General features: G+C 30.3%; 1 protein-coding gene across 1 annotated transcript; it reads right to left on the bottom strand.

Moving 5' to 3' along the window:
• Positions 1-2,893: 2,893 nt before the first annotated feature.
• Positions 2,894-25,816, bottom strand: LOTGIDRAFT_117861 (hypothetical protein; the record flags this gene model as incomplete). The annotated part of the gene is made up of 9 exons (XM_009056294.1): positions 2,894-4,073; positions 5,367-5,508; positions 6,635-6,741; positions 8,516-8,709; positions 9,705-9,778; positions 11,694-11,829; positions 13,158-13,247; positions 14,487-14,584; positions 25,591-25,816. The coding sequence occupies 9 exons, from the start codon at positions 25,814-25,816 to the stop codon at positions 2,894-2,896; spliced, it is 2,247 nt and encodes a 748-aa protein (XP_009054542.1).
• Between the last annotated feature and the right edge of the window lie 640 nt (positions 25,817-26,456).

Raw genomic sequence — 26,456 nt, 5'->3', positions numbered from 1 at the left:
AAATAATTAAATTGTTAAATATAGTCAAAAATATGATTTGAAAATTTCAGGGAAGCCATTCTAGCTTGTCAGTTGGGAACCATATGTGGTATGCAATGCAATATAACAGAAACAATTCAAGGACTGTGTGACAGTTTTCTACAAATGGAATAAATGGAACAAAGACTACAATATTCTGACTTTTTTATCTGACATTCTTCATAATATTATATTACATAAAAATAAAACAAATAATAACAATACAAAACAACATAAATATCTTATAAAAACAATATACTTGTCAAAAATAAACGAATAGGAATATAACTCATTTCTCAGGTTTTTTTTTTTAACTATTAGATCTTTTTCTCAGCCCACAGTAGTTTATTTTAAAATCATAAAATGGTTAATATAATTCCTGCACTAGAAATGATTTTCATTTTTGGAAAGTTGGTTACAAATTTGTTATATCGGAAAAAGAAAACCATTGAAATTTGGATTTTTTTTTTCCTCAATGGATGTTGGAATATTGCAATTTAAATTTTGTCTCTTTGAAACAGAAAACAGAAAAAGATTGAAAATAAATTAAGTTAAGGAATGTTTTGATTAACAAATACTAGCAACAATTTTAATAGTAACAAATAAACTGATAAAAAATATTGAATTATTTTATCCAGTGGAACTAACAAAATAAAAATAAAGGATCTGAGCAAAGTTTCACTATTTAAGTACATAAATCAACAAACAAGTTTTACAACATGTTTGTCTACTTTATTTGTAAGATGCATCATTGGATTTTACTTCATGCTGATTTCTGATAATACCCAAAGTCCCCTTTTTATGGAATAAGAAATTTTATCGACTCATTAATAAAATCTTAGCACAATATTAGTGGCATTAGTTGATGAAATTTGAAGGTGTTGATAATAGAAGAAGATTCTCTATACAGAAGATAGCTTGCAAGGAATGGTAACATATACTTGGTATGTCTATGCATAATGATCAGTTGGAATAAATAACTAAGCCATATTGCCAGAGATGCCTTTTTGTAAGTAAATTACTAATCAATGTGAATAGGCAAAATATTATCTTTTAACTTAAAGAAACCGCAATTTATTTTCTGTAACTTCTTGCTATTTGCTTTACTATTTGTGGCAAAATATAAAATAAATTTAGCACTGATACACTAGCACTTAAAACATATATCAACTTATAAATTAACACATAATAAAAAGTTTTCTTAAGTGACAAATGGCACGATATCACGAGGAGCTGAAGGTTACAACCATCTCTTGGCAAGCCAATGCTTGTGACAACCCTTTGAACAAGCACATTATTGCTTTTTTACATTATATAGGACATTTTAGAATCACAAGAACAGAAATATATCAACATAATTATCAATAATAATTTTCTCAAGTTAACCAGGCATAGAAAATTAACATTTCTTGTAAAAGAAATATGTAGTAATTGTTATCCGTAATGCTTGCTAGTTTCTGTTGTTAAAGATGGGTTTCCTTATTTCTTGGTGTCAAATTAAACAAACTATTTGATTAATTGGCATTTCTAATGAATTATCATTTATTCTTAATCATATCATTATGTTAGTATTGCATATAATTAAGACTTTTCTTGAATTTCATTGAATTTCAGCTGGTAATTCTCTTCTAATTTAGCTAATTATGAATTAAAGACAAACTGATAATTTTCCCAGTCATTAGAACACCTCTACTTTCTATTCATTAGCATTTTCATAAATGAAAATAAGGGAACCCTTCTTTAAATGAAAAACTTTTTAAAATGTAAATGAGAAAAAAATCGTTTCTTATGAACTGTCTCTGACAATTATTGCTCTATTTCAAAATCTGTTCTATTGATCTGTTTTTTATTTTCACTTTTATAAATTCAAAAGTGTTTTAGGATACCAATTCCTACTATAAAGGTAATAGACTTTATAATTTGAACTGCTGTCACAATTTAGTACCAAATGCATTAATGTTGTGGTATTTGTTTAAATTTAATTTGAATTTTCTTAAATTATCATATGATGAAAACTGGTTACCTCAAGTTAACTGAGACATGGCCTCAACCTAACGTCTAGTGAGCAGTGCTAAGTAATGTATGTGTGACTTCAGAAAATGTGAGCAGTGGGTTTTCTGCAAGATCTGTTTCTTTGACTGTTGCAAGCTGAAATATACAAGCATTGATGTTGGCAATTTAGAGAAAAAAATCAGAAAAAAATATATATTTGAACACAAACAACAATCTTAATCTATTCAAACCTAAATGCTTTTTGTACTCTCATGTTTTATTTAGCTTTCTACAGCAACATCATCTAGAAATCTAGAATCTTCAATGAACAGGACATTTTTGTAGAGTTTTTTTACCTACTTTTTCAGGTTGGAAAGTTTCAGGTAGTACGACTCGTTGTGATTTACCACAGTATCCATAGAGATCAGACCATTCGCGGTGGTCTTGGTAACCATTATTATGATTATTAGGTGGTAGCCATGGTGATTTGACTACAGGTACTGGTATGCTTGTAACTGGTTTATCATATGACCTCCTGAAAAAAATATATATGAAGAGACCAGGTGTTAATTTCTCAACCAAATATTGCTATTCCTTACTAATAGTCACAGAGAGTAATAATATGTAGGATTTTTTAACTGTTTAGAAGTGCAAAGATCCTCTCCAATATTCAACCCTCGAAGACAGACGTTAATACAATAAATAGGTGATATCAAAACATAACAAACCCATCAGAATATATGATATGATTACACTTGAGTTCCACAAAGAGCACAAAGAGATAGCACATTAACACTATTATCAATCACATCATTCCCCTGCAGCTTCAATGTCCTCAAGTCTGCAAATAACAGTTTGACTAGCAAATGACAAAAAAGCTTTCTCACCTAGATTGAATCACAGAAGTTTGATGTGAGTTACATTTTGGACTCAATTTCTGATTCGGTTCCATTGACTTCTTGACAGTATGATCTGATGAATTGATATTGGGAGGGTGACCAGGGCTAAGATCAGGGTCACTATTTACTGGATTATAGAGATTACGTTTATCACAGGACGAAGTATTCCATGAGAGACAGTTACTATTATTGTTATTATTCGAAGATGTTTTTATTTGTGGATTGAGTGATGAAGAGTTGAGATGAGTAAGTGAAGAGCCCAAGTTCGATAATGGCAGATGCGGAGATGAATAAATGTTAGTGGACTTGATGACCGAATTATGTCCAAGACTTTGGGACAATTCATGCTGTATCACATTATCTGATGTTTTGTCTTTTACAGCCATGTTTGAAGTCTGTGTTGGTTTATAGAATGGGGAAGGGGGAACACAAGAAGGAGCAACAGTGCCCTCTATCGGATTCATATAAGGATTAGGATTATACACTGAAGAACGCAGATCCACTGGTTCTATGGACCCGTTCAAACGTGGAAAACGTTCATGTAATTCATATCCATACTTTCTCACATCTGAATCCAAATGGGGAACTTCCTCTGCACAATGCATCTTTTTAGACAAGTCTATACTATATGGATCAATTCCATACTTTGTCACATCATAGCCATACTTCGTTGAAGGTGTCATAATGTCTGTGAAAGTATTGCTTGAGTAAGGAAGGGCGGTTTGATATTGCCGATGATCATAAAAATATCCATTGGTCAAACCATGTTTCTCAGCTTCAAAACGGTAGGATTCTGTAGATGGATACAAGGGAGCCTGTAATGAGCTGTAACCATGGGAACGGTAGAGATCTGGTTCATATCCATAATTGTTGCCACTGTAAGGATATATAATGTCTGCTTTATAGTCTCCAGTTTCATAAGAATTAAATGGTGGGTAAGTGTATCCTGGAATACCATTCACCAAACAAGCACCTTTACGCTTTTTATTAGGCATGGCACTTTCCCTCCCTTGAGATTTCTTCTTCACCTTATTAGATTTGGATTTTGAGGAAAAATCATCATCGGGAAATCCAAAACCTCCACATAAATCCATATCTAATAAAGGATAAGGTAATTTGAACTCATTTCCACGTTTTCCGAATAGATCTTGACCTTCATCATCTCTGTAATAGATAAAATTTAAAGAAAAATAAAGCCTCTAGAAGTCTTGAGAATATGGCCTTTAAACCACACATTAGCAATTACAGAAAGCATCAGAAATACACATAAAATATAAAGAAATATAAAAATTGATTTACATGTATTTAGATTAGATTTTAGATTAGATATTTTTCCATTGGAATTTCATATAATTTTATCAACTTATATTAACATGTATAATGCATAGTAGTTCTAAATCCACTTCATATCATGTGATAGATATATGGTACCTGACCTGTTTCTAACTGAGCTGTTATAATATACATCTTGCATTCATTTACTGCATATATAGTAAATCTATGACCACAATACTATTTTTTTTTTCAAACATTTTAACTGTCCACAGTGTCCAGTCAATAATGTTGTAGAAAACCGCAAAACTTTAAACTTATCCATGACCATGGTCAAAAACTAAATCATACCAAAACCAAATAATTAGAGGCCTAACAATTTACCTTATTACTAATTCCTTGAAATCTTGAATACAGTCTAAGTATCTAATTCAATGTAAAATTTCAGCACCAATTTTTTAAAAATATGTTAAATATATTGAGAGGGATAAACTGTTAAAAATTATTACAATTAGATCCATTTTCAACACATATTATATACTTTTTATATACATACTGTTACCTTTTTTATTTTAAAGATGGGTTCTCTTATTTTCATTTATGAAAATGAAAATGCTAAAACTTATATGAATAGAAAGTAGAGATGTTCTAATGACTTGGAAAAATACCAGTTTGTCTCACATGTACATGCAATAAGAACATAATGATATGATTAAGAATACATGATAATTCATTAGAAATACCAATTCTTCAAATAGTTTGCCTAATTTGACACTAAAAAAATAAGGAAACCCATCTTTAAGAAAATCAGTTGAAAAATAAAAAGCAATTTTATATTTGATGTCAATGGCAATAAAACTGTTTTAAATAAGCATTGCCAAAATCAATTACTCGAATACCAGGTTTTACAAAAAGCAGTTGAAAATATTATTAATATAAACCACTGTCAACTTAGAAATTCAGCCTTGATTGACACTTCAAAGTTCTAAACACATAGGCCTACTGTTGTCAATGAATTAAAGGAATATTTTTTTCTAATGGGATCTCTCACAATACAGTAGTAGTACAATCTTGTACTTTTATGAATAAATGCTAAAAATAAGAAAGGAGTGAAAGCAAAGCTTTTCTTGATTTATTCATTAACATATCTGTACCATCCCTTTTTAAAAGAGAAAAATATCTTACGTTAGCTGACGATGAGTTGCAATAAGAAAATCTGGTTTACTATTTTTATATACCACCTTACAACTAGATTGTAACCAACTCCATCTAAAATCTTTTGTCATCCACCTATAAGCTATCAATCCAGAACTTCCTGTTTTTATTACTGGAAAAGAAAAGCATAAGTGATAGAGCTTTGTTTCTGTTAGGTAGTCTTCTTGACTACAATAAAATTGTCAGGCCGTTATTCAAGACTGAATGGTTTTATTCATCATACTAACTGGTAATCGTACTAATCATACTCACTGGTTATCTTACTCATCATACTCACTCAGTGAGTGAGTCTCATTGGTTATCTTACCATCAAACTCACCGGTAATCTTACTCCTCATACTTACTGGTGTTCTTACTCATCATATTTACTTGTTATATTACTCCTCATACTTACTGGTTATCTTACTCATCATACTCACTGGTTATGTTATCTTACTCATCATACTTACTGGTTATCTTACTCATCATACTAACTGGTTATCTTACTCATCATACTCACTGAGTGAGTGAGTCTCACTGGTTATCTTATTCATCATACTCATTCGTAATCTTACTCATCATACTCACTGGTGTTCTTACTCAACATACTTACTGGTTATCTTACTCACCATACTTACTGGTTATCTTACTCATCATACTTACTATAATCATACTCACTGGTTATCTTACTCATCATACTTACTGGTTATCTTACTCATCATACTTACTATAATCATACTCATCATACTTACTGGTTATCTTACTCATCATACTTACTGGTTATGTTACTCATCATACTCACTGGTTATCTTACTCATCATACTTACTGGTTATCGTACTTATCATACTCACTGGTTATCTTACTCATCATACTTACTGGTTATCTTACTCTTCATACTTACTGGTTATCTTACTCATCATACTTACTGGTTATCGTACTTATCATACTCACTGGTTATCGTACTCATCATACTCACTGGTGTTCTTACTCATCATACTCACTGGTTATCTTACTCATCATACTTACTTTAATCATACTCATCATACTTACTGGTTATCTTACTCATCAAACTTACTGGTAATCTTACTCACCATACTTACTAGTAATTTTACTCATCATACTTACTATAATCATACTCAATTGTAATCTTACTCATACATTGTTCTAATAATAGTCAATAAAACACTAATATTCATTACTATATTACATAATATGATCAATGAAGCTACAATATGAAAGATAACTAATGTTTACTTACATTCTTGATGAGCAGATGAGAAATAATTCAAATCATCAGGATGAACCAAATCATAACCAGATTTATTAGACATATCATGATCAGAATAACCAAACATTAATTTTCCTCTGAAAATAAAGCAAATTTAACGTTGAATTTCAGGAACGGTAGTTCATTTAGAAAAGATAAACTCTTTGTAGCTGTATGAAGTGCAAAAATTTAAAAGGAGGAAAACCCTTAAGAAAATAATAATGTAGAATTATTGTAGATAACACCCTAATACAGTAGTCAGCAAGCAATGTTCCTAATGTATCAGCTGATAGATGGTAATTATTGACAAAACTGTCACTTAAAACAGTAATTCAGTGGTCTCAATTACTAAAACTTATTTTCATAAATTTGTACCTAATCACCCAGTCAAAAGAGTAATATGAGAAGTTTTTCGACAACAATGGCCTCATATCTTAACTGATATCTTTAACAAAATAAAGAGAATTTGATACCATAATCTACAATCACGTTAACATTTGCACCTTTAGAGTCCATGCATAATTGAGGTGTTATAGTTGTGTATGTGTTACTCAACATCTGATATACATTAAGATAATCTCGTAACTGCAATATATGGGCATCCAGGTCAAAGTTTGAATTTTTTGAATAGTTTTTAATGGCAAGGCCAATTATAGGAAGCAGTTTAAGCGTTATTAATTGATGGGTGATCGTAAATCTTGTTTTTTGAGCCAAAAGAGATTTTATTGTGCAATTGACCTTATGACTCACTACATTATTTGAGCCTTCAAAATTTTGTTCCATGAAAGAAACTTACACTAAGTCACACAATTTAGCATTTTTGCATGATGTGACATTATGTTGCATATATATGAGTGATTTAAAAGAAAGGTTGAAATAGCTATGTGGTTTTTTTATTTACATAGGATAAAATTATATCTCTAGTAAACAAACTTAAAAAGAATCTATTTCCTGAATGTTGAAAATCATTTAATACTGCATTGCTATTAAACAATCTTGTACTATTTTGTGTTCAAAGGTTTGGATCAAATCCAATCTAATTAAAATTAGACCAAATTAGATATTACTATTGATCAAAATCAATTAATACCATTCACACCAATGGCATCACTTCAATTTGATAACATTGTGTATGTATTTCATGGAGTCATGAATTTGTGGATTTGCTATATATAATATATAATTTTAATTCACATGATTAAACATAAACAAAACAAGCTATACAAAAGTCTTTGCATCCAGTATGCTAACTTGCTTCGAACAGTTTTTTTTGTTTTTCCAGTGGTATTTGAGTTTCATTTCAATTTGTTTAAAGTCATACCAAAGAGACTTTCTAGCTTTTAGAGGTATGTCAGGTACACTTGGAATTTCAGAAAAACCTGATAAGATGGTGTCACAATCACAAATACCATCATAACCAAACAAATCTGGCCCTACCAAAATTTAAACCTTGTATAACGTATAATAGTACAGTATATGAGGTTTTTCGCTTTCATTCGCAGAAAAATGAACATTAAATCTCATATAATATAATATTTTACGAGGTTTTAAATCTGACTGTTTTTATACGTGTTATTTAATTAGTGGTTTTTGGGTTATTTACAATCAAGCTAAGAATAACAGGTTTTGATTGCCAGATCTGCGCTTTTACGAGCTTTCAAACGGTACCAAAAAGTCAAAATGATCAAATATGGCATATACGCGGTTTCAAGCAGTCACCCACGATATGCTTATTTAGCAAGTGATCTTCTTTTATTGAAAGTTTTTTCACAACCATGTTGTATGCATCTGCAATTTCAAAAATTGAATATAATATACATTGGTTTCTATTCACACAATGCATAAAATAATATTCAATATTTGATAACTTACCTACTGTCCATAGTGATAGGTGAAAAATCCATTTTATGTTTACTTTTAAAGGTGAGTTCTCGAGATGGAATGTCAAAGAGTGAAAGAGGACCGAATGGACAACATGTTGCAAATAACGCTAGTTGTGGATCTTCTGTTCTATTTCCATGATTCTGCCCATGTAATACTCTTAACCATCCACTGATTTCTAATGTCTAAAAATGATAACATTATTGAAATTTCACTTGTTAATCTTATGGAATTGATTGGAAGGAGACTATAGTAAGAGACCTGATAGTCAAGGAGAAAAGAAGGGTATATAATACTGTCTAAAGGTACTTGTATATATGTAGTTTGGATATTTAAACCTGTGTTGTAAGAGTAATAATCATAACATGTGTTCTGAGTTATTATAAATGAATTAAGAAGTTCACTTCCTACTTTTCTGCAACCTTATGAAGACTTCAATGACATTTTGCATGGACTAACCATTAGCCTGTCTTTGGCACTTTTCATTTATCTTGGAAACATGCATCTTTATCATGGTTATAAGATAGCCAATGCATAACAAAATGGTATGTGTAAGTATTGCACTAATATAAATATCTCTAACTAAAAGCAAGTGTATTCTTTAGAAATATCTATATACTGGTCTAAAGCGGGGTTGAATGTGACTAAAAAGGAATAGGCAAAGCAAGCTGGCACAGCACATACCCTTCCTGTAACTACATGTATAAAGCTAAAATATGCCCACTATGGTACTTAAGCAGTTGTGTTTGGTTTGGACACTTTCAAGGATGGTGACAATAAACATTCATAAATATATAACCTATAGTAATACAGAACTTTGGTTTTTTCTGTATTCTACAGAAGACCATCATGAACTGGCCACCTTTGGTTGATATTCTTTTGTTCAAATTTATAAGAAATTGTGCATTTTAGAGTATTTTAGAGCTAAAGACTGAATATATTGAATATATGTGTACCAAAAACATCTGGAGATTGGGTGAAAAGTCAGGAAATTTTTCCAAAGCGCGTAAATTCTAGAAAATTAATGTCCATATGATGAATATATTTCAGTATTTTTTAGCACTTTCATTTGGTCAACAAGTATAAACAATTTCACAAAATGTGTCTAGTAGAATGTTAAGGAGCAATTGTGGAAGACAGATGTAGTAATGGACATTGGTGAAGATGAACAATTACTTACTATAAAACCTGAGGTATTATCTAATAAACAGCGAAATCTAACAGTAAATGAACGATGAAGGTACATTTGGTTTTCTGAAAATGAGAAAGATGGAATCAACAGAATACTTACAATTAGGTTAATATATGTATATTTCTTCTTGTTAGTTTCATTTGATTTGTCTAGATTTAATAGCAAATTATTTGGTTCAAAGAATTTCCAGCTGCAGCCATATTATTATATATCAAATAGAATTATTTACAATTTACAATTTAATAGTAAAAATTTTAGTTGTGATTTAGATCTGAGTTTCTGGAAGTAGGGTTAAATTAACCTTTGATGAAGTAAGTAAGGCAGTAATATTGGTTTGTTATTGTAGAATTGCTATTGCTTATTTTTTTTCTCAAAAATACATATTTTCTTGCAAGGCCTGATAAGCTCATCTTAGTGACAGCTGAATGTCCTAGACAATACAAGTGTTTCTTTATTCTTGGATTTTCTTTTTTTGAAATATTCTTATCACCAATTTCAGCTTTTTTTTTTCTTTCCTTTCCTTTTCTAGATGAAAATCCATTAACGAAAAAAATATATTGTTTGGCCTTGAAATAGCACAATAACATCAAACTGTTATCTCTTACACATTTCAGAATGATTGTCATTGTTATAGTATTGCAAATGCTGTCAAGACTGAAAACATTGTGTTTAATTTCAAAGGGACTAGTGTGCCATTTTGGGGGGGTTGATTTTAGTCTTGAATATATGTAAATAGTCTTCAGAAGAACGAGAAATGTACGAAAATCCTATAGTTCCTTTAAAAATACTTCAAACTTCAAACAGCAGATATATTTGTGCATATCCTGAGACCAATAAAAATAAAAAAAGGAGTAGTTCACCCTTTTTTAGTATTAATTAATTAATAGATTAATTAAATATTAATGTTTTAAATGGTCCCCAGCATGGTGAATATATTTGCATGACTATATCTATTCAATATCAACATATTGGTAATGGCCTAAAATATTCTGTTGCCTTATAGTTCTAAATTAAAAAAAAAAATAAAATAGTTGTTAAATGTTTGTGCATTACATACTTTGGCTGGTTTGTGTTAAAAGGTATATCTGCTTAAAAGAGAACTTTAAAAATAAAACCTTTATACTTTATCCAGGTTAAAAGGAGCATTAGTTTTGTTCGCAAGCCTTTTAGGCACACCTAGAAACAATATTTTTATTTCTAATTTTGTTAAAATATTTTGCACAACTCAAACTTTCGGATTCCACAAGTTGAAATTTCGGATTCCACAAGTTGAAATTTTGGATTCCACCAGTCGAAATTTCGGATTCCACAAGTTGAAATTTTGGATTCCACCAGTCGAAATCTTGGATATCACAAGTCGAAATTTCCAATTCCACAAGTCAAAATTTTCAGATTAAATGCTAGAGTTTCTTTTGTATTTAGCACATTTCGGTAGGCCTATGCTTAGACTAAGTAAATTGATCAAAAAGATTAAAAGTGGATGATGCTTCGATGAACAGGTAGGGCAGGGGGCATGAGCACCATAGACGAAATTTCGAGTTATGCAAAATATACTTATTAAAAGAGTTCTTTTTAAACTGTTCAATTTTGAGGGTTTTCTTTAATATAAGACAAAACAAAGATGTTAAAAAAAATTAGAAAAGTCCTGTACATGATTATTTTGATGTACTCAGGACAAAAAAAAAAATCAACTGCTGAATTTTTTGCAAATGTAAAAGAAATGACAGCATTTATGTCATAAGTCTCATTGACAATGAACATACTAGTCCTATGTCAGATGCATTTTCTCTATAACAAACAAATATCTTTTGTAGTGAGCTGATTTCAAATATCAAAACCTCTTTTTTCAAACATATTCGTAACTAACTTAAATAACGTGAACAATGAAGTCATCAGTCATAATCAAACTAGGTGCGTAGTTCAAAATTCAATTTAAATTTCAAAATAAAAACTAGTAAAAATATTGAGAGAACAAACCTGGCAATAAAATTTCATGTAAAGACATATTGGATTTTTCAGGTGGGAGACAAGAACTCGATCCTAATTGTCGTTTAAACTCCTCTCTATCTTCAGAATGTATTAATTCCATGACACTTTGATGGATGATATCCGACTGAAAAAAATAATGAAATTGTTATTTACTGCGTTTTGATAATATACCAAGAAATATTATTTAAACAATTGATTTTCATCGATGTAAATTTCATTGTTATTGCAACAACCACCAAAGTCATGTGATCTGGAGAAGATTGCATCTGACATTGACTTAGTCAAGGACAATTAATATAATTCTTTCATTCCAACAACAATATTTAATTCATCATTCTGATGTTATATCATACTGTAAAAATGAAAATAATGTTGCAAGTTGATTAAATTTTATTTACTGAAATATATAATAATATATGTATGAATGTATAGGTATATTCTGAATGCTCTTCAAATTTACTTTAAAAGCATGTTTATTCTCTCTATGTAATGAATTCTTAAATATCTTTTTGGGTTCAATTTTCATGAATTTGTGAGGTCATCCATTCCTGTGCATCATATAAAACCTGCTGTACTCTCATTGTCAACTAAATAAGATTCTTAAAAAATCTGATTTGGAAATTTGATATGTTTGGTTGTATTAAATTTTCATCCTTAAGATTTATTTTTGCTATTTTTCTCTCTTACTTAAAGGGATGGGTAGGCCAGTTTTTTGACCAATAATACTTTTGTTTCAGAAACTGGAATTTTTCAGCTGAGCTAATCAGTAATAGTGTTCACACCTCACCGTCATATAGAAATAGTGATTAAAATTCCTAGTTTGAAGTACTTTTAAAGGAATTATGTGATTTTCTTACATTTCTAGTACTTCTGAATATAAGTGTATAATCAAAAATTGTGACCCAATTTATTTGTGCCCTTTCCACACCAAAATATCATCTGATTAAAGCTTTTACGATCATTGGATCATTTTGGCTATACTCTTGCATCAAATTGATTATACATCAATAAGGAATCCATTGATGTCAAAATATTCCATGTTTATACAATATTTAGAAAATACCTTTATCATTCAGTGATGTGTCAATTTCAGCTCTGTTGGTGTTCGAAGCTTATATTTACATTCTGTTTACACAGATATAAACCGAATTCATGTGACTGCTGTTATCCAATCAAATTGAGTGATACCAGGTAAGCGGAATCATGATTTAATTGTCATTTCTTAAAATTAGATAAGAAACAGGTAACCATAGGGTTACTTTAGCCTATGAAAGGGTATAATAATTTCATAACCCAATAACACACTGGACTTTAACATTTACAGAAAAATAAATTCATAAAATTTCATTGTTTCGATGTTCTTGAAAATTTTTCAATTTAAGAAATATGGCCCTTTTTTGGATTTAAAAACAAAAACAAAAAAAGGGGTATAAAGTAGAGAGAGATTCTAACCTGATGAAAGCCTAAGTACTGTTCTACAGTTCTGGAAGCAAAAAATACTTCTCCATCACATGAAACCACAAATAAAAAACCATACAAAGCCTGGAATAAATTATCATATCACTTTTTTATCTTAATTAAACATTCAAGTTGATGTGGAGCAAACTCAACTGCACTCTGTAGTATTGTTTACAAATATGCATAAATAAATATCTATATTTAAGATGCTTTTTTCAATCCACCCTATCGAGACATAATATATAGTCTTTTTAATATTGATAGACCCAGTTTCAACCATCTACACCACATTCCAAGAATAAAATCTGACATCTTGTTCCCCTTCATTTCAACAAAAAGAGTAGGTGTAGGTGTTTGATATGGATGACTGAGATAGAGCTCTATCAGGTAAATCAAATAACAAATGACCATATCCTTCTTTTTTTAAATAGTAGTATTTTCTGTGCATAACTGTAGGCTGTAAAAACTTTTTTGAAATTTATTGCCCAAATAGAATGGTGTGAAACAGAAAAAGTGCCAGAACAATAATTGGAAAGCCGTGATACATGTAATAACAAATTAATTAAGGACATCTCCCAATGAAAAGAACATCTTTCTTACAACAGTATTAGCCTTTTAATAACTAAATATATATGAATGAATGAATGAAAATATTGTATTCATGTAAAGATGGACAATTTTGCAGTTCCACCTCACCACAAATATCCCTAATAGTCTAGTTTAGTTTTGAAGCATAGGCATTAACATTTTACTAATATAATGTTTGGAGTGTAATTATATGACAAAAGTTAAAGATATTAGTCCAAAAATTTGTACAAAAAGTCTGAAATACATTTTCTTCTCATGAAAAAGGAATAATGATGAAAAATTTGTGAAATTAGATTTTTCTCAAAAATGACACTTCTATCTATTCTGAACCAGTTCATAGGAAAAACCAACATGTTTTTGTGTGTTTTCTGACAATGTTCAGAAGAATGACCAACAATTTCTCAGTGGGTTTCTATATGCCCTAACTTAATTGGCAACGGTTTGAACAATTTATGAAAATAACTGATTGCAGAATTTCTGGATGTGCAGACTTCACAATGGTTAGAAAATGAAAGTTTATCTTACATTTAAAATTTGTTTGGGCCACAAGTGGATAAATTTCATAAATAAATATGGTGTGGTTGAACTCTGAAATTAAATTGTTCATCTGTACAATTAATTACAACAGATTTGGTGAATCAGAGGTAAATAAAGTGACTTCAACTCCCTCATCAAGTATCTGTAAGCACTTTCGAGACAGTGAAAAGATTATTCTTATCAATTAAAAACACATACCTGTAGTATGCTCTCTCCTTCTGAGAAACCAGGTTCAGTAAATAAATGAGATCTTCCTAATAAATGATTTTCTATTCCATAACGAGACGGTAAAACTGCTGCAAGATACAAAATAAATAACACTTTAATTTGTGAAAACTTAATAATGTATTAACAATTTACATTCCAAAATCATTTCAAGTAGGCAACACATAGCTTTAAATGATAATTTCTTGTTTATACTTATACCAAATTATCTTCAGTAGGTTATAAATTCTACTTCTAAATTATTTAAGGAATGACCTGAACATTTTTTCTGTTTATACATCGATTAATAATCAAATCAACTTGAATACGCGTTTAAATATTTATGTGATATAACAACAACTTAAGGCACTAAATTGGCGCATAAATACATAACATTTTAACATAACGTTAATGAACTGATACTAACAATAGAGAACAGCCAATCAAAAATAAGTAGGTCACATTATTTATAGTCTCCTGTCTACGGCCTGAAAGTTGACCACATTGAAAGTGCAATTATTGAAAGACAAATTCGAAAGACGAAGTCCAGAATTCATGATATTGTTGAAATTTGGAGCGTACACATTCAAGGGAATACTGTCATCATTCAGTGAAGTGTCAAAGCACGTCAGTCAAACTCAATGATAAAAGTAGTCCATTAAGGGGCGGAGCTTACATTTAAATTCTGTTTACACAGATATAAACCGAATGCACGAGACCACTGTTATCCAATCAGATTGCATGATACCGTGTAAACGGAATCATGATTTGATTATATAAAGTATATCTAACGCACAAAATAGGGATGTTTCTTTCAAACACTTCAGGCATATAATATTGTGGACCAGGTAGAATGGTACGCTTCTGAGTTTGTTAACTTGGTGTAAGATTAGTTTTATCATTTCATGCACATCTATGATGGATTTCCCATTTTGTTTTTTATGAAATGGACTGAAATATCATTATAAAATTTCTATTATCCACATTTCCATCTCGAACAAAATAATATACCCCAGTTAAAGAACATAATCTTAATGATACTGGAGGAAATAATAATCACTCAAGTCTTGGAGTTCTTATTCCATGATAGGGGTTGGTGTCAAAAGAAAGACTATTTGTCTGAAACTAATCAAAATCTATGTAACCTGAGCTATTATGGTTATTGATTAAATATAACAGAGAAAGCCATTACCTTTCAACATGGCTGCCTTTTTCAAATTTAATCACAATATTAGCATTTTTAATTTTATCTTTTAATTTACTTTGAATCATGTTTTGTTTGTTAATCAAAATCTAAAATAATCTTTTGGTTAAAATAGACAACACAAAAACAAATCTACTGACATAGCTCCTGTGACCCTTTTCAATCAATAGTCTGTCATTTATATGGAAGACAATATAAATTAAGCACATAACATTTGTTTTTTGAAATCAACCTTTCGTATGAATGATACTGAAGTATTTGTTTGATTATTTATTCATTCATATATATAAGTTTTTGTTATCAATATTTCTCTTTCAAAATACAATGACCATATCCAGTTCTATCAATATTCAATCAAAACTACAGTTTTTATTGTGTTCCAAAGCCAATTTCAGCATATTTTGATGAGGTCAAAGGTAATGATTACAAAAATCATGTAAATCACAATTAACAGAAGCCTCTGCAATTTACAAAAGCATATCAAGTTTCACATAAATCTTTATTGTCAAACCATAAATAAAAAAACTTTTGCTGAAATCAAATTCAACTCACACTAGGTCTCTACAATGTTCAAGCCTCAACAAAAAGAAGACTGGAGTATATATTCCTAGCAGACGACAAACCAAATCGCTTTTGATTCAGCGAACCCCTAATGCTGAACTGAGAAATCAAAAGATAACATTTTTGCGTATTTTGATCTCCGGTTCCATCATGGCGTCCAGTATTAAAATAAAATTTAATTCAAATGAATATGAAATAAGGAATATTTTTGTAGACTCTGGATCGTTGTTAGAAGAAGACAATGATCCATCCAATCAAAAAGATCAAGTAATCGAACAAAAATTGCCAAATTCTTTAGTTTATGACAAGCTCTAACAAAAAAATCAAAAGTATTGTTGTCCTAATATTTCTGTCAAGTGGAAATGAGAGAAAGTTGACAGTAAAATTTGGATACAGTTTTTCTCATCATTTGAAATGCAAATAAACCTTTTTAAAAGCATATTTTATATTTTGATTAAAAAAAATTTTGGAAAATATATACAGTTTTTGAGCAAAATTTGACATTGTAATCAGTGGTTAAAAAGTGGTTAAGAAGGCACAATTTCTGAAGGGTATACAAAAGGTTAAAAACAACATGCCTGTGATAATTGTTATTCTATCATGTTTGATTTTATCCTGTGGGGCAAGCTATCTTTAAGAATTATTTTTGCACATTTCCAATTTTCAAGCATAAATTCGTCCTGCTTTCAATTTATGAAAAAAACAAATCCTTAATAAAGGCCCACTCAAACTTTCAATCATATCATCAAAGATAATCCTTTTAAAAAAAACCTACTAATTTCCATATTTAATGAAAGTTCAATATTTTCTACATTCAAAAGAAAAGCCTTAATTTGATGTTATTAACAGCAATTTTGTAATAGAGCAAAACAAAACTATTTGAACAAGGAATATATAATAGGCTATGATCATAGGTTGTCAAAACGCCACTGTAATTTGAATAGTTATCAAGTGGGCTCTAATATATAATTTGCATCTTTGATTAAAATGCTGCATGAACTTTCTAACATAAAAAATACAACCCTGGTTATTAGAAAGAAAAATATGATGGGCAATTGTATGAGATTTGTGAGTGTGTAATTTTCTCCATTAATATGAAACCTTATTGAATGAATCTGAGAGGAAGTGTGTTCTAATCAGGTAATTTCCATCATCTAAAATGGTTTAAATACGACTGTGTTATTCTGATGTTATATCAAATGTTTAACTGTTTTTTTTCAAATTTTTCATTTGCACAGAAAACGGAATGTTGAAGCATGCAGCACCTGGTCTATTAGTAATTTTCTTGTAAAAGTAATGGTAGACAAGTAAAGGTAGACTTATAAACATGTATTTGATGAACAAGCTCAAAACATGATATGATGTCCTTCTTTTCTGCACCTAATGGGCTAATTATAATAATAATAATAAACTCTTTATTTTACATGGGTCAGAATTAGGCCAACAAGGACATGGTTGTGTAAATGAAAACATCATGCAGTGTGAAATGAGGGACATTTTGCCAGGACAGCGGCTCGAATTCTATTTTCAACAGTCAACATATCTATAATGTAATAATTAATATGCATTAATGTATTCTATATATTTCAACAAACTACAGATAGTTATTTATCAATAAAAGACTCCAATATTAGCAATAGATGTTTATTTAATCTTCAATTAATCCTTTTCAATTAATTTACTTGTGTTAATTATTTTATTCAATCAGCAATCGTATGTTATTTTAAGAATTATTGTACCTATCAAAAATAATGTAATGTAGGCCTACTAATAAACCAATTTATCTCTTGTGTGTTGATTTAAACAATATTTATTTCTTCTTAATTTACAAATAATACATGTGTTATATATAAACGTTGGTTTCAGAAACAAGCCAAGGCTTACATTAATCTGTTACCAATACAAATATTTACAAATTATGAAAATATAATTATAAATATGTCAAAGAAATTACAGCAGCGTTACTTAATATGTACATTGAAAGCAAATTATAAAGTAACAAAAATATTTACAAAAAAGAGGGTGAATAAGGGCCGAATAAATTCATTGGTGATTAAAACAAGATATTAATATTGACAAAGTGAAAATAACGTGTGTTGTTAATAATAAGCATTTATGTATCTGTAGTTTGCCCATCACTTCTTCCATAGAAGATATTCTTGTCATACCCATTGAAAAAGTTCCCTTATTGCCTACAGTTAAACCCAAAACCAAGCCATTACAGAGAGAGAGTTTCTGGATCGATCAATTGCAAACTGTAGTACCTTGTGGTCTAAATATCCAGCATGAATATCAAATTATACCCTTTGTTGCAACCTATAATTCGACAATTCCACAGACAAAAATGCTTCTCTGATTGTCAAACGATATTACAAGGAACTTCAAGACCAATTTCCAGTTTAGTTACTGCTTTAAAGAAACAAAAATCGAAGTAATTTACTTCTCCATGGAAAATTGGACCCCATTCCATTAACTGAAACAATTGCATAAAATGTTTTTGTATTATTTGTAAACATTGTATTATTTAAGTTATTTACATTGTTGTAATTTCTCTTTGCACATAGCGATGAACATTTATAACAGTACCATTTCAATTTAATCTTCATTACTAAAATTGATCATTGTTGCAAAAGAATAATGTTCTCTTCTTGTGACCGTGGCCAGTGCTTCTATAGGAGAGTATCTTTTTTAACACACAAATAAAAGTGTCATCCCAGATAGATTTCATGTTGGCTCTCATTAAGATATTGTAAATTTCTACATGTTTAAGAATCTATCGAGTGAAACAGACAATACCTTGTCATCTACCAACCAACCTATTTTTGCTTCAAAATGAAAAATGTAGAGTCAAATTCATATCCATTGATTAATTATATTAGACGCTTAACTAATCAACTCTTTCTCATACCCATTCATTTTTTTTATTATAGAATTATCAATTTCATTAGTATATGAACTGTTGCAAAACCCATTAACGCATGTCTCAATATACACTTGTAGAACAGAATGTGTAATTAACAAGATTGACATTGTATATGTGAAGGAATGACATTAATAAGTTTGATTGGATCTGGCATTGTTATAGGTGGCTTTAATTAGCCTTCATAGACAGTAGAACAATGGTGCGAGGTGTGAGGCTCTAATAGATTGAGAGAAGGTGAAATGGATAGCTTATTGATTAACCAAGCAATCTCTATCAATGGCCTGATAAGTTTGCAGTCTGAGTGTATTTTTACAAGAAAGAATGAAGTATTCTATATCAGTTTTTTTTCTTGATTTATTTTCTGAAACTGAAAACCACAATTTATGTTTTGCTTTGGTTGTTTCACAACCATGTATAAAACAGCCTCATAAAATAATGAGTCATTATGTTAATACTCAAAATATCACCAAGTGAATACTGCAGGTAATATTCCAAAAGCAGATTACTTTAAACTACTCAAGTTGGTTATACGAGACCAAAGCCAAACAAAAGGAGCGCAAATGAACCCTACCTGAACTGAAATGTGAAGTCTCCTGCAAGTAATGTAATGTGAAGATTGATATATTCTGTTCATTAAGATGACGTGTGGTTATCATGTATGTAATAGTGTTAATAATAGGCCTACAATCAACAAAGAATTACAAAAAAAATCTGAGATCTCAGAACTGGAACTGGAACTGGAAATTCATGAGAATTGCACTATTGACTATAAATGTTTACATATTTTCATTCATCTATTTACTGTTTAAAATTATATCAAGAGTTATTTTGACTTTCAATTTTTCAAATAACAAATAATTTGTCATTAGAAATGTAAGACAACAAGAAAATTTTTTCTATAATAGACTATAATAAATTAATCTGAATTTGTTAGCTTGTATTTGAAAGCTGAGTACAGGGTATGTCTTTAAAGATGGGTTTCCTTATTTTTTTTAGTGTCAAATTAAGCAAACTATTTGATAAATTGGTGTTCCTAATGAATTATCATGTATTCTTAAAGGTAGGTCTTAATCATATCATAATTTTCTTATAGCATTTAATTAAGAGTTTTAACCAATCATAAATGTCCATGTATGTACAGTCTGGATATCCAAAAAAGAGTTTTTGACCTTTCTTGATCGGTCACTCATTGGACTTCTGCTGGTAATTCTCTTCTAATTTAGCTAATTTTGAATTAATTATGGACATGTGAGAAAAACTGGTATTTTTTCAAGTCATTAGAACATTTCTACTTTCTATTCATATAAGTATTAGAATTTTCATTTTCATAAATGAAAACAAGGGAACCCATCTTTAATACATGTTTGATAAAGAACCTAGCTAACTGTTAGATTAAACATCATAGCCCTATAGAACAAGCTCTAAGATAAAGATGATGACAGCAAACATCAGTTCCGACCAAATATTAACTTGAATAATTGCCCTCAATTCAGATGCAGGTGATTCTTGTTCGTGCCCATCAAATTAACATGCTCCAACAATACATCCCCTTTACTCAAGTTCGATGTCTTCATCAAACATGTTTTTCAAATCAGAGCTCATTAAAGCATATAAATACACCCATTTGTAAAGAGGTATGCTTCAGTGCACATGATTTGCTACTCTTCAAAATGGCCCCATTGTTTCGGTCTGTCTGTCTATGGATGTTCTGATTGGTATCTACTTATTTGCCTATTGTCAACAAATCATTTTTTGTCTTCTGCCCCATATTTGAAAGGAGAATATAAAAGAGTACTGCTCAATAATGGATGTTTGTCTTGATTTCTGGTAAGTCCCTTGAGAATTTTGAAATAATGGCAAATTCTTTTGAACTCTCAATTTGATCAATTTAAAACGCATTGAAAGTTTGATAGTAGTATCAAAACAATTAGAAGTCATAATAACATGTGCAGTGCAGTAATAGTATGATGAATAATCAGTATAGGTGAGATCTTTATGAAATACATCAAATTTATGGAACCAAAATGAAATAAATCAGGTTTATTGAAATAGAATAAATAAGCTTTATTGAAATGAAATAAAATAAATCAGCTTTATTGAAATGAAAAAAAATAAATCAGCTTTATTCAGCTGAAATGAAATAAATCAGGTTTATTCAACTGAAATGAAATAAATCAGGTTTATTGAAATGAAATTAAATAAATCAGGTTTATTGAAATAAAATGAAAAAAAAAATAAATCAGGTTTATTGAAATGAAATGAAATGAATCAATGATCTATATTCATCATTATTGCATTGGTACATATATACATATGTTAATCTGTCAAAAGTTGTAGCCTGTAGGATGAGCAATATTCTAGACAGACGGGCCAGTAGAAAGAATAATGAGATCTGAAAATATTAGATTAAGATGAACAAAGGTTAACTCAACCTTTGTTTATCCTTCTCTAAAATTGTGTCTCTTTCAACTCAATCAGTTTGGACCGGCATGGGAGTACAGCGACTCGGCAGTTTCATTCTCAAATAATTTAACATAATTATGACAATTATTGTGTCTCATTAAATCATTGTTGTATTCTTTGTAAATTACTCTTTCATTTTAAGGGATATAGCTGTCTAAATATTTACAAATAAAAATAAATGATAATTTACCAATATAATGATGATAGCTGTTCTAACTGTCAATGACTTTATTAATATGTATATTTATATACACAGGATGTGTTAGTTTAATTCTAAAAAAAACTACAGATAGATGAAAATGCATTCAACCAGCAAATATTTAGACAACTAGATCCCTTTAAACAGAATTAATTCCCACTTGTCAGTTGTTAATTAAATAGCTCTGTCACTGTCCACATCACTGTCAACCATCCTGATTCCTTCATGTCCATTTTACAAAAATATAAAAAAATTGATTTACCCCCACTGTACTATTTCAAATGGCAACTTACAATGATTACAACAAATTCCTTGAAATTCAATTATAAACCCTATATTCAATTTTGAAATATTAAGATTTCAAATAGATAGTTCGTGACTGGTGCTCTTTCTTTAAAGCTGGCAATGGATTGAGCAGTCTAATGTAAATTGTTGAAAGCCATCATGTGGTCATCCACTAGATCAAAGTCACTTTCATATCTATGAATTAGGTAAATGTATATAAAGTAAGTAAATGAATATCTGCATCTTTGCTACTTGACCAATGCAGAACTCCAGAAAGAAGCTTTTATGCTTTATTTATTAAGCTGTGTTGTATAATTTTAAAGAGAAACATTGACCAGCCTTTTTTCAGTGAAATAGTCATTAAAGTGATACTACGTCTTAGAATTAACATAAAATTTAAGAATTTTAAACATGACGAATAAGAGCCAGTAGATATACCTGGTGTTATAAATAACATAACAGGATCCTTATATAATTCGATAAATTCAAAAAACTTAGTACATGTTATTATCCATAAATATGCAATTAACTATTGAAAAACGCTTAATATCAAGATTAAGAGTTTGTCAGTAATTACTTATTTTTATGAATTTTCAAATTTTCCAGATTTTACATGGATTCTGTTGTAACTTTATGACACCAGCTAAGCTAACTGATGAATATAGACTAATATTGACCTTTTCGAGAAATTAAATTTTATGTTCATTCTAAGACGTAGTATCACTTTAAACTAATTATAGTCACATTGATTATTTCTAAGGTATAAGCTACAAATTTGAAATACTAAATGAGCATATTCCAGCTGGAATATCATTTTTCAAAATGAAATTAGACTGAAGAATTACAATTTTGAAAGTTAAAGTTAGTCACATGCAAACTTTGGGGCGAGTGGAACTGTGTGTTTAAGATGTTTCCCTAAATAGAATTTTAATAAGTATTTCAATAGAAATACAATAATATATTCCCTAAAAATATAGAATCAGAGTTCACATGAACATAGTACATACATGTTTATCTCTCAAATTACGTCACAAGGTAAACATAGTGTTATGGAAGAACCAAACCAAATTTGACCACAAAACTCTTCAATTTCTCTGCTATGGTGCTGTGATCTGCTAGCTTGTTGCTCAGTTGTTAATCATTTCAGATTATCTGGTCATCGTTTCGCCCTGACATCACATATATAATAAAACATCATGAGCTATTTACTGTGACATATGAACATATCTGTGGTAGAGTTCACCATCTGCAGCTGTCAGAATTTGTAGATACTTTAAATCTACATTGTGTAGTTGTTTCTAATCAAAATCTATTAACATACACTGTCAATTAACCAAAATTCACGAAGATATCATTTAACTCCAAGTCTTATCATTAGAATATGAATATAAAAAAGAGTTTCTATTGCAATAAGATGCCAGTGTACTCAAAGATGTTTGATTACAGAACATTCAGGTGGGTATGGATAACCAAGTTTCTAACATATGCTTAAAGACACAAAACTCATAAGACTTAAACAAAAATAGCTTACAGAGACAGGTTTGCCATCCCCTTGACAAATTGTACCTTGGTATCAGAAACAGGATTTTTTTTCAGCTAATCAGTAATAGTGTTTACAGCTCACCGTCGAAATTTGAGCCTTCAAATCCATATATTGTGTCCAGAATTATCCTAGTTTGAAAGTTAATAAGACTGGTCTTTTCTTGAAGCACAAGAAAAGACATAATATAGAAACAGAAAGTTAAATTCCTAGTTTGAGATACTTTTGAATGAATTATGCGATTTTGTACATTTCTAGTAGTTCTGAAGTCACATACATGTGGGCACAGAAACAAAATTTACAGACGCCACTTTTTCTTAAAATCGATATTCACATTTCATTTAAATCAATCCTATTTCTAGGCTAAATTTTGAAAAGTGAACAATAGAGCAATCTTTTACAACTTATAACAAAGATGACAAAGACATTAAACATCAAACACACACACACCATTCTTGAATATAACAATGAATTGGTAAAGGTTAGCTCTATTAAAGCTTTTATGGACTTTTTTTTTATCTGGTGTAGCAATCTAACTATAATGATTAGTGTGGATGTTGTTTATTGAGCCGCATGTTAGAGTATTTATCAAAACTAAACATAACATCTAATTTTTTCCGTTGTGTTTTCATTGTGAAATTGAGAAAAGGCTTCAACTTTATAAAATGTAAATCTGTAGTTTACTATTTGTAAGGAAAATGAGGTTGGTAAAGGTAATAAGGGTTGTTTATAAATGGTTCAATGATAATGTCTGAGTCCTTCTGAATATTGGAATAGGAAATATCAATATATCAGCCTCTGAATTCACCTGTAGTCACCCCACTATAATAATCTTCATGACCATTCTATAGTTAAGTTCACATTGATAGCGATACTAAACATATCAATATAAACTACCTTTAAGCAGGTTTAAATGCTTACACATTCTAAAAATTTGAGCCTATTGTCACGAAAGCATCAAGGATGGCAGCAGTATGCTATGAAGCATTCACAATTGTCCTACTAGGTATGTATGAAACTTGGATAAGGACTGTTATGGGGAATTTCTGACGATGTAATAATCAACAATGAGTCAGGGGTCCTGAAAAGGTGACACTATTTGCTTTTATATCTAGAATACAATTGTAGCAGAAGGCAGTTATTTCAGATCAAAAACCCCCAACCCAAATATCAATCCTGTCGTGTCTCAATACACCAGGAGTTCCAGGTTCTTTCAGGATACTGTGATCTCAATAGGAAGTATTAAATAATTAAACAAAAACACATTTATTAACTCAAGACAAGACATCACAGAACGAATTTCAAACAATACATTTACACAAGCGTTGAAAACCCTCAAATTTAGATCAGTCTATCTGAATGAGCAGAACGTTATGTTCCCGATTCAGATTTGAGAGGAAACCAAACCGACCCAAGGCAACCACAACTCCAAATCAAACAGCCAGATCGTCACTAAGGTAAGAGCCAACTCTATGAGCGGACATGCTTACCCTGAGCCGTCTACCGACCAACAGCCTGTAATAAGATACAATCGAGCTTTTTATAGAGTTTGCTCACGAAAATCCCGTGCAATGCTAAAGTCAACTCTCATTGGTCGAATCCACACTCGATTGATGAAATGCCATAACGTACAAAATAATCCGGAAACTCCAACTTCCGGTTCATATCAAATTACAGTACATTAAATATGCCACCTGCTACACAATTATTATATCATAAGACACATTTTTCATAACCAAAAAAGTAAGTTTGAAGGAAAAGAAGCCAATTTCAAGAGTTTCATTTCTGGTAATATTCTTCAATCTTGATTTTTTTTGTTATTTGTAACTATTTATGTGCATAAATAGCAGTTTTAGAATTGGTCATTTCAGACATACATACACTGACATCTACAGCAAAAATTTAGTACAATGTACAACTTACCTTGAAAGTATGTCTTGGTCCTCAGATAACTGACAGCAAGCCGTAATATGGACAATTTGTCTAATTTTGATATCACACTTTGTTCAAATGGTAAGAGACTAGCTAAATGATCTAATTCTGAATTAAGTCGTAATCGATGACGTTTGCTGGGATTACTCTTGGGAGGGTCTTTAGTTGGAGTTTTTACACTGAAAATATAAGATGAAAGATTTAATGATAATTCCATTTCCAATAATTGCTCTTCACCATATAGGGACATGTACCTTTTACCAACTGGTGACTTTGAATGTCAAGCAGTCTTCAGTTGTACAGAATTCAAAAGAAATTGATAGAAAGACAGTCTGACAATATACACTCTACAATTCATGGGTGTTTAAAAATGTAAATCTTATTCATTGATTATTGATGCATCTTCAGCACCTATATTCACCTGGATCAAAATCTTACAAAAAATATGGCTGGACATATTGGAGCTCTGACCAGTTTTGAGTAGCAAACAATACAGCAGAGCAAAAGCCCAGTGGGTATAAATTGTCACCATAAGGAGACTAACCAAATTTTCTAAGGTCTATTAACTAGGATACAAATTGACAACAGAATTACTCCCAAAATGAAAGTTGTTGTTCAACATCTTGTGCAGACATTGTCAAATAAAAATGAATATGGTGCAAATTGGCTTAGCATCTGTCAATATGACATCATCACTGTTGGAGACACTGTTATATTGGAGGTAATTTTTAGATAGAGATGATTAGATAGAGAGGGTTTATTTGAAGGGTAATTATATCCTGTTACTACCTAGAGGGAAACCATTACTAACTCCAGGATTCCTACAAATTGTACAATGCTAGCATATCCTTTGTTGC

Source organism: Lottia gigantea (assembly GCF_000327385.1).
Source record: "Lottia gigantea unplaced genomic scaffold LOTGIsca_27, whole genome shotgun sequence".
NCBI classification, from domain to species: Eukaryota; Metazoa; Mollusca; class Gastropoda; family Lottiidae; genus Lottia; species Lottia gigantea.
The sequence above is the reverse complement of the archived record's forward strand: the minus strand, read 5'-3'. Positions and strand labels throughout refer to the sequence as shown.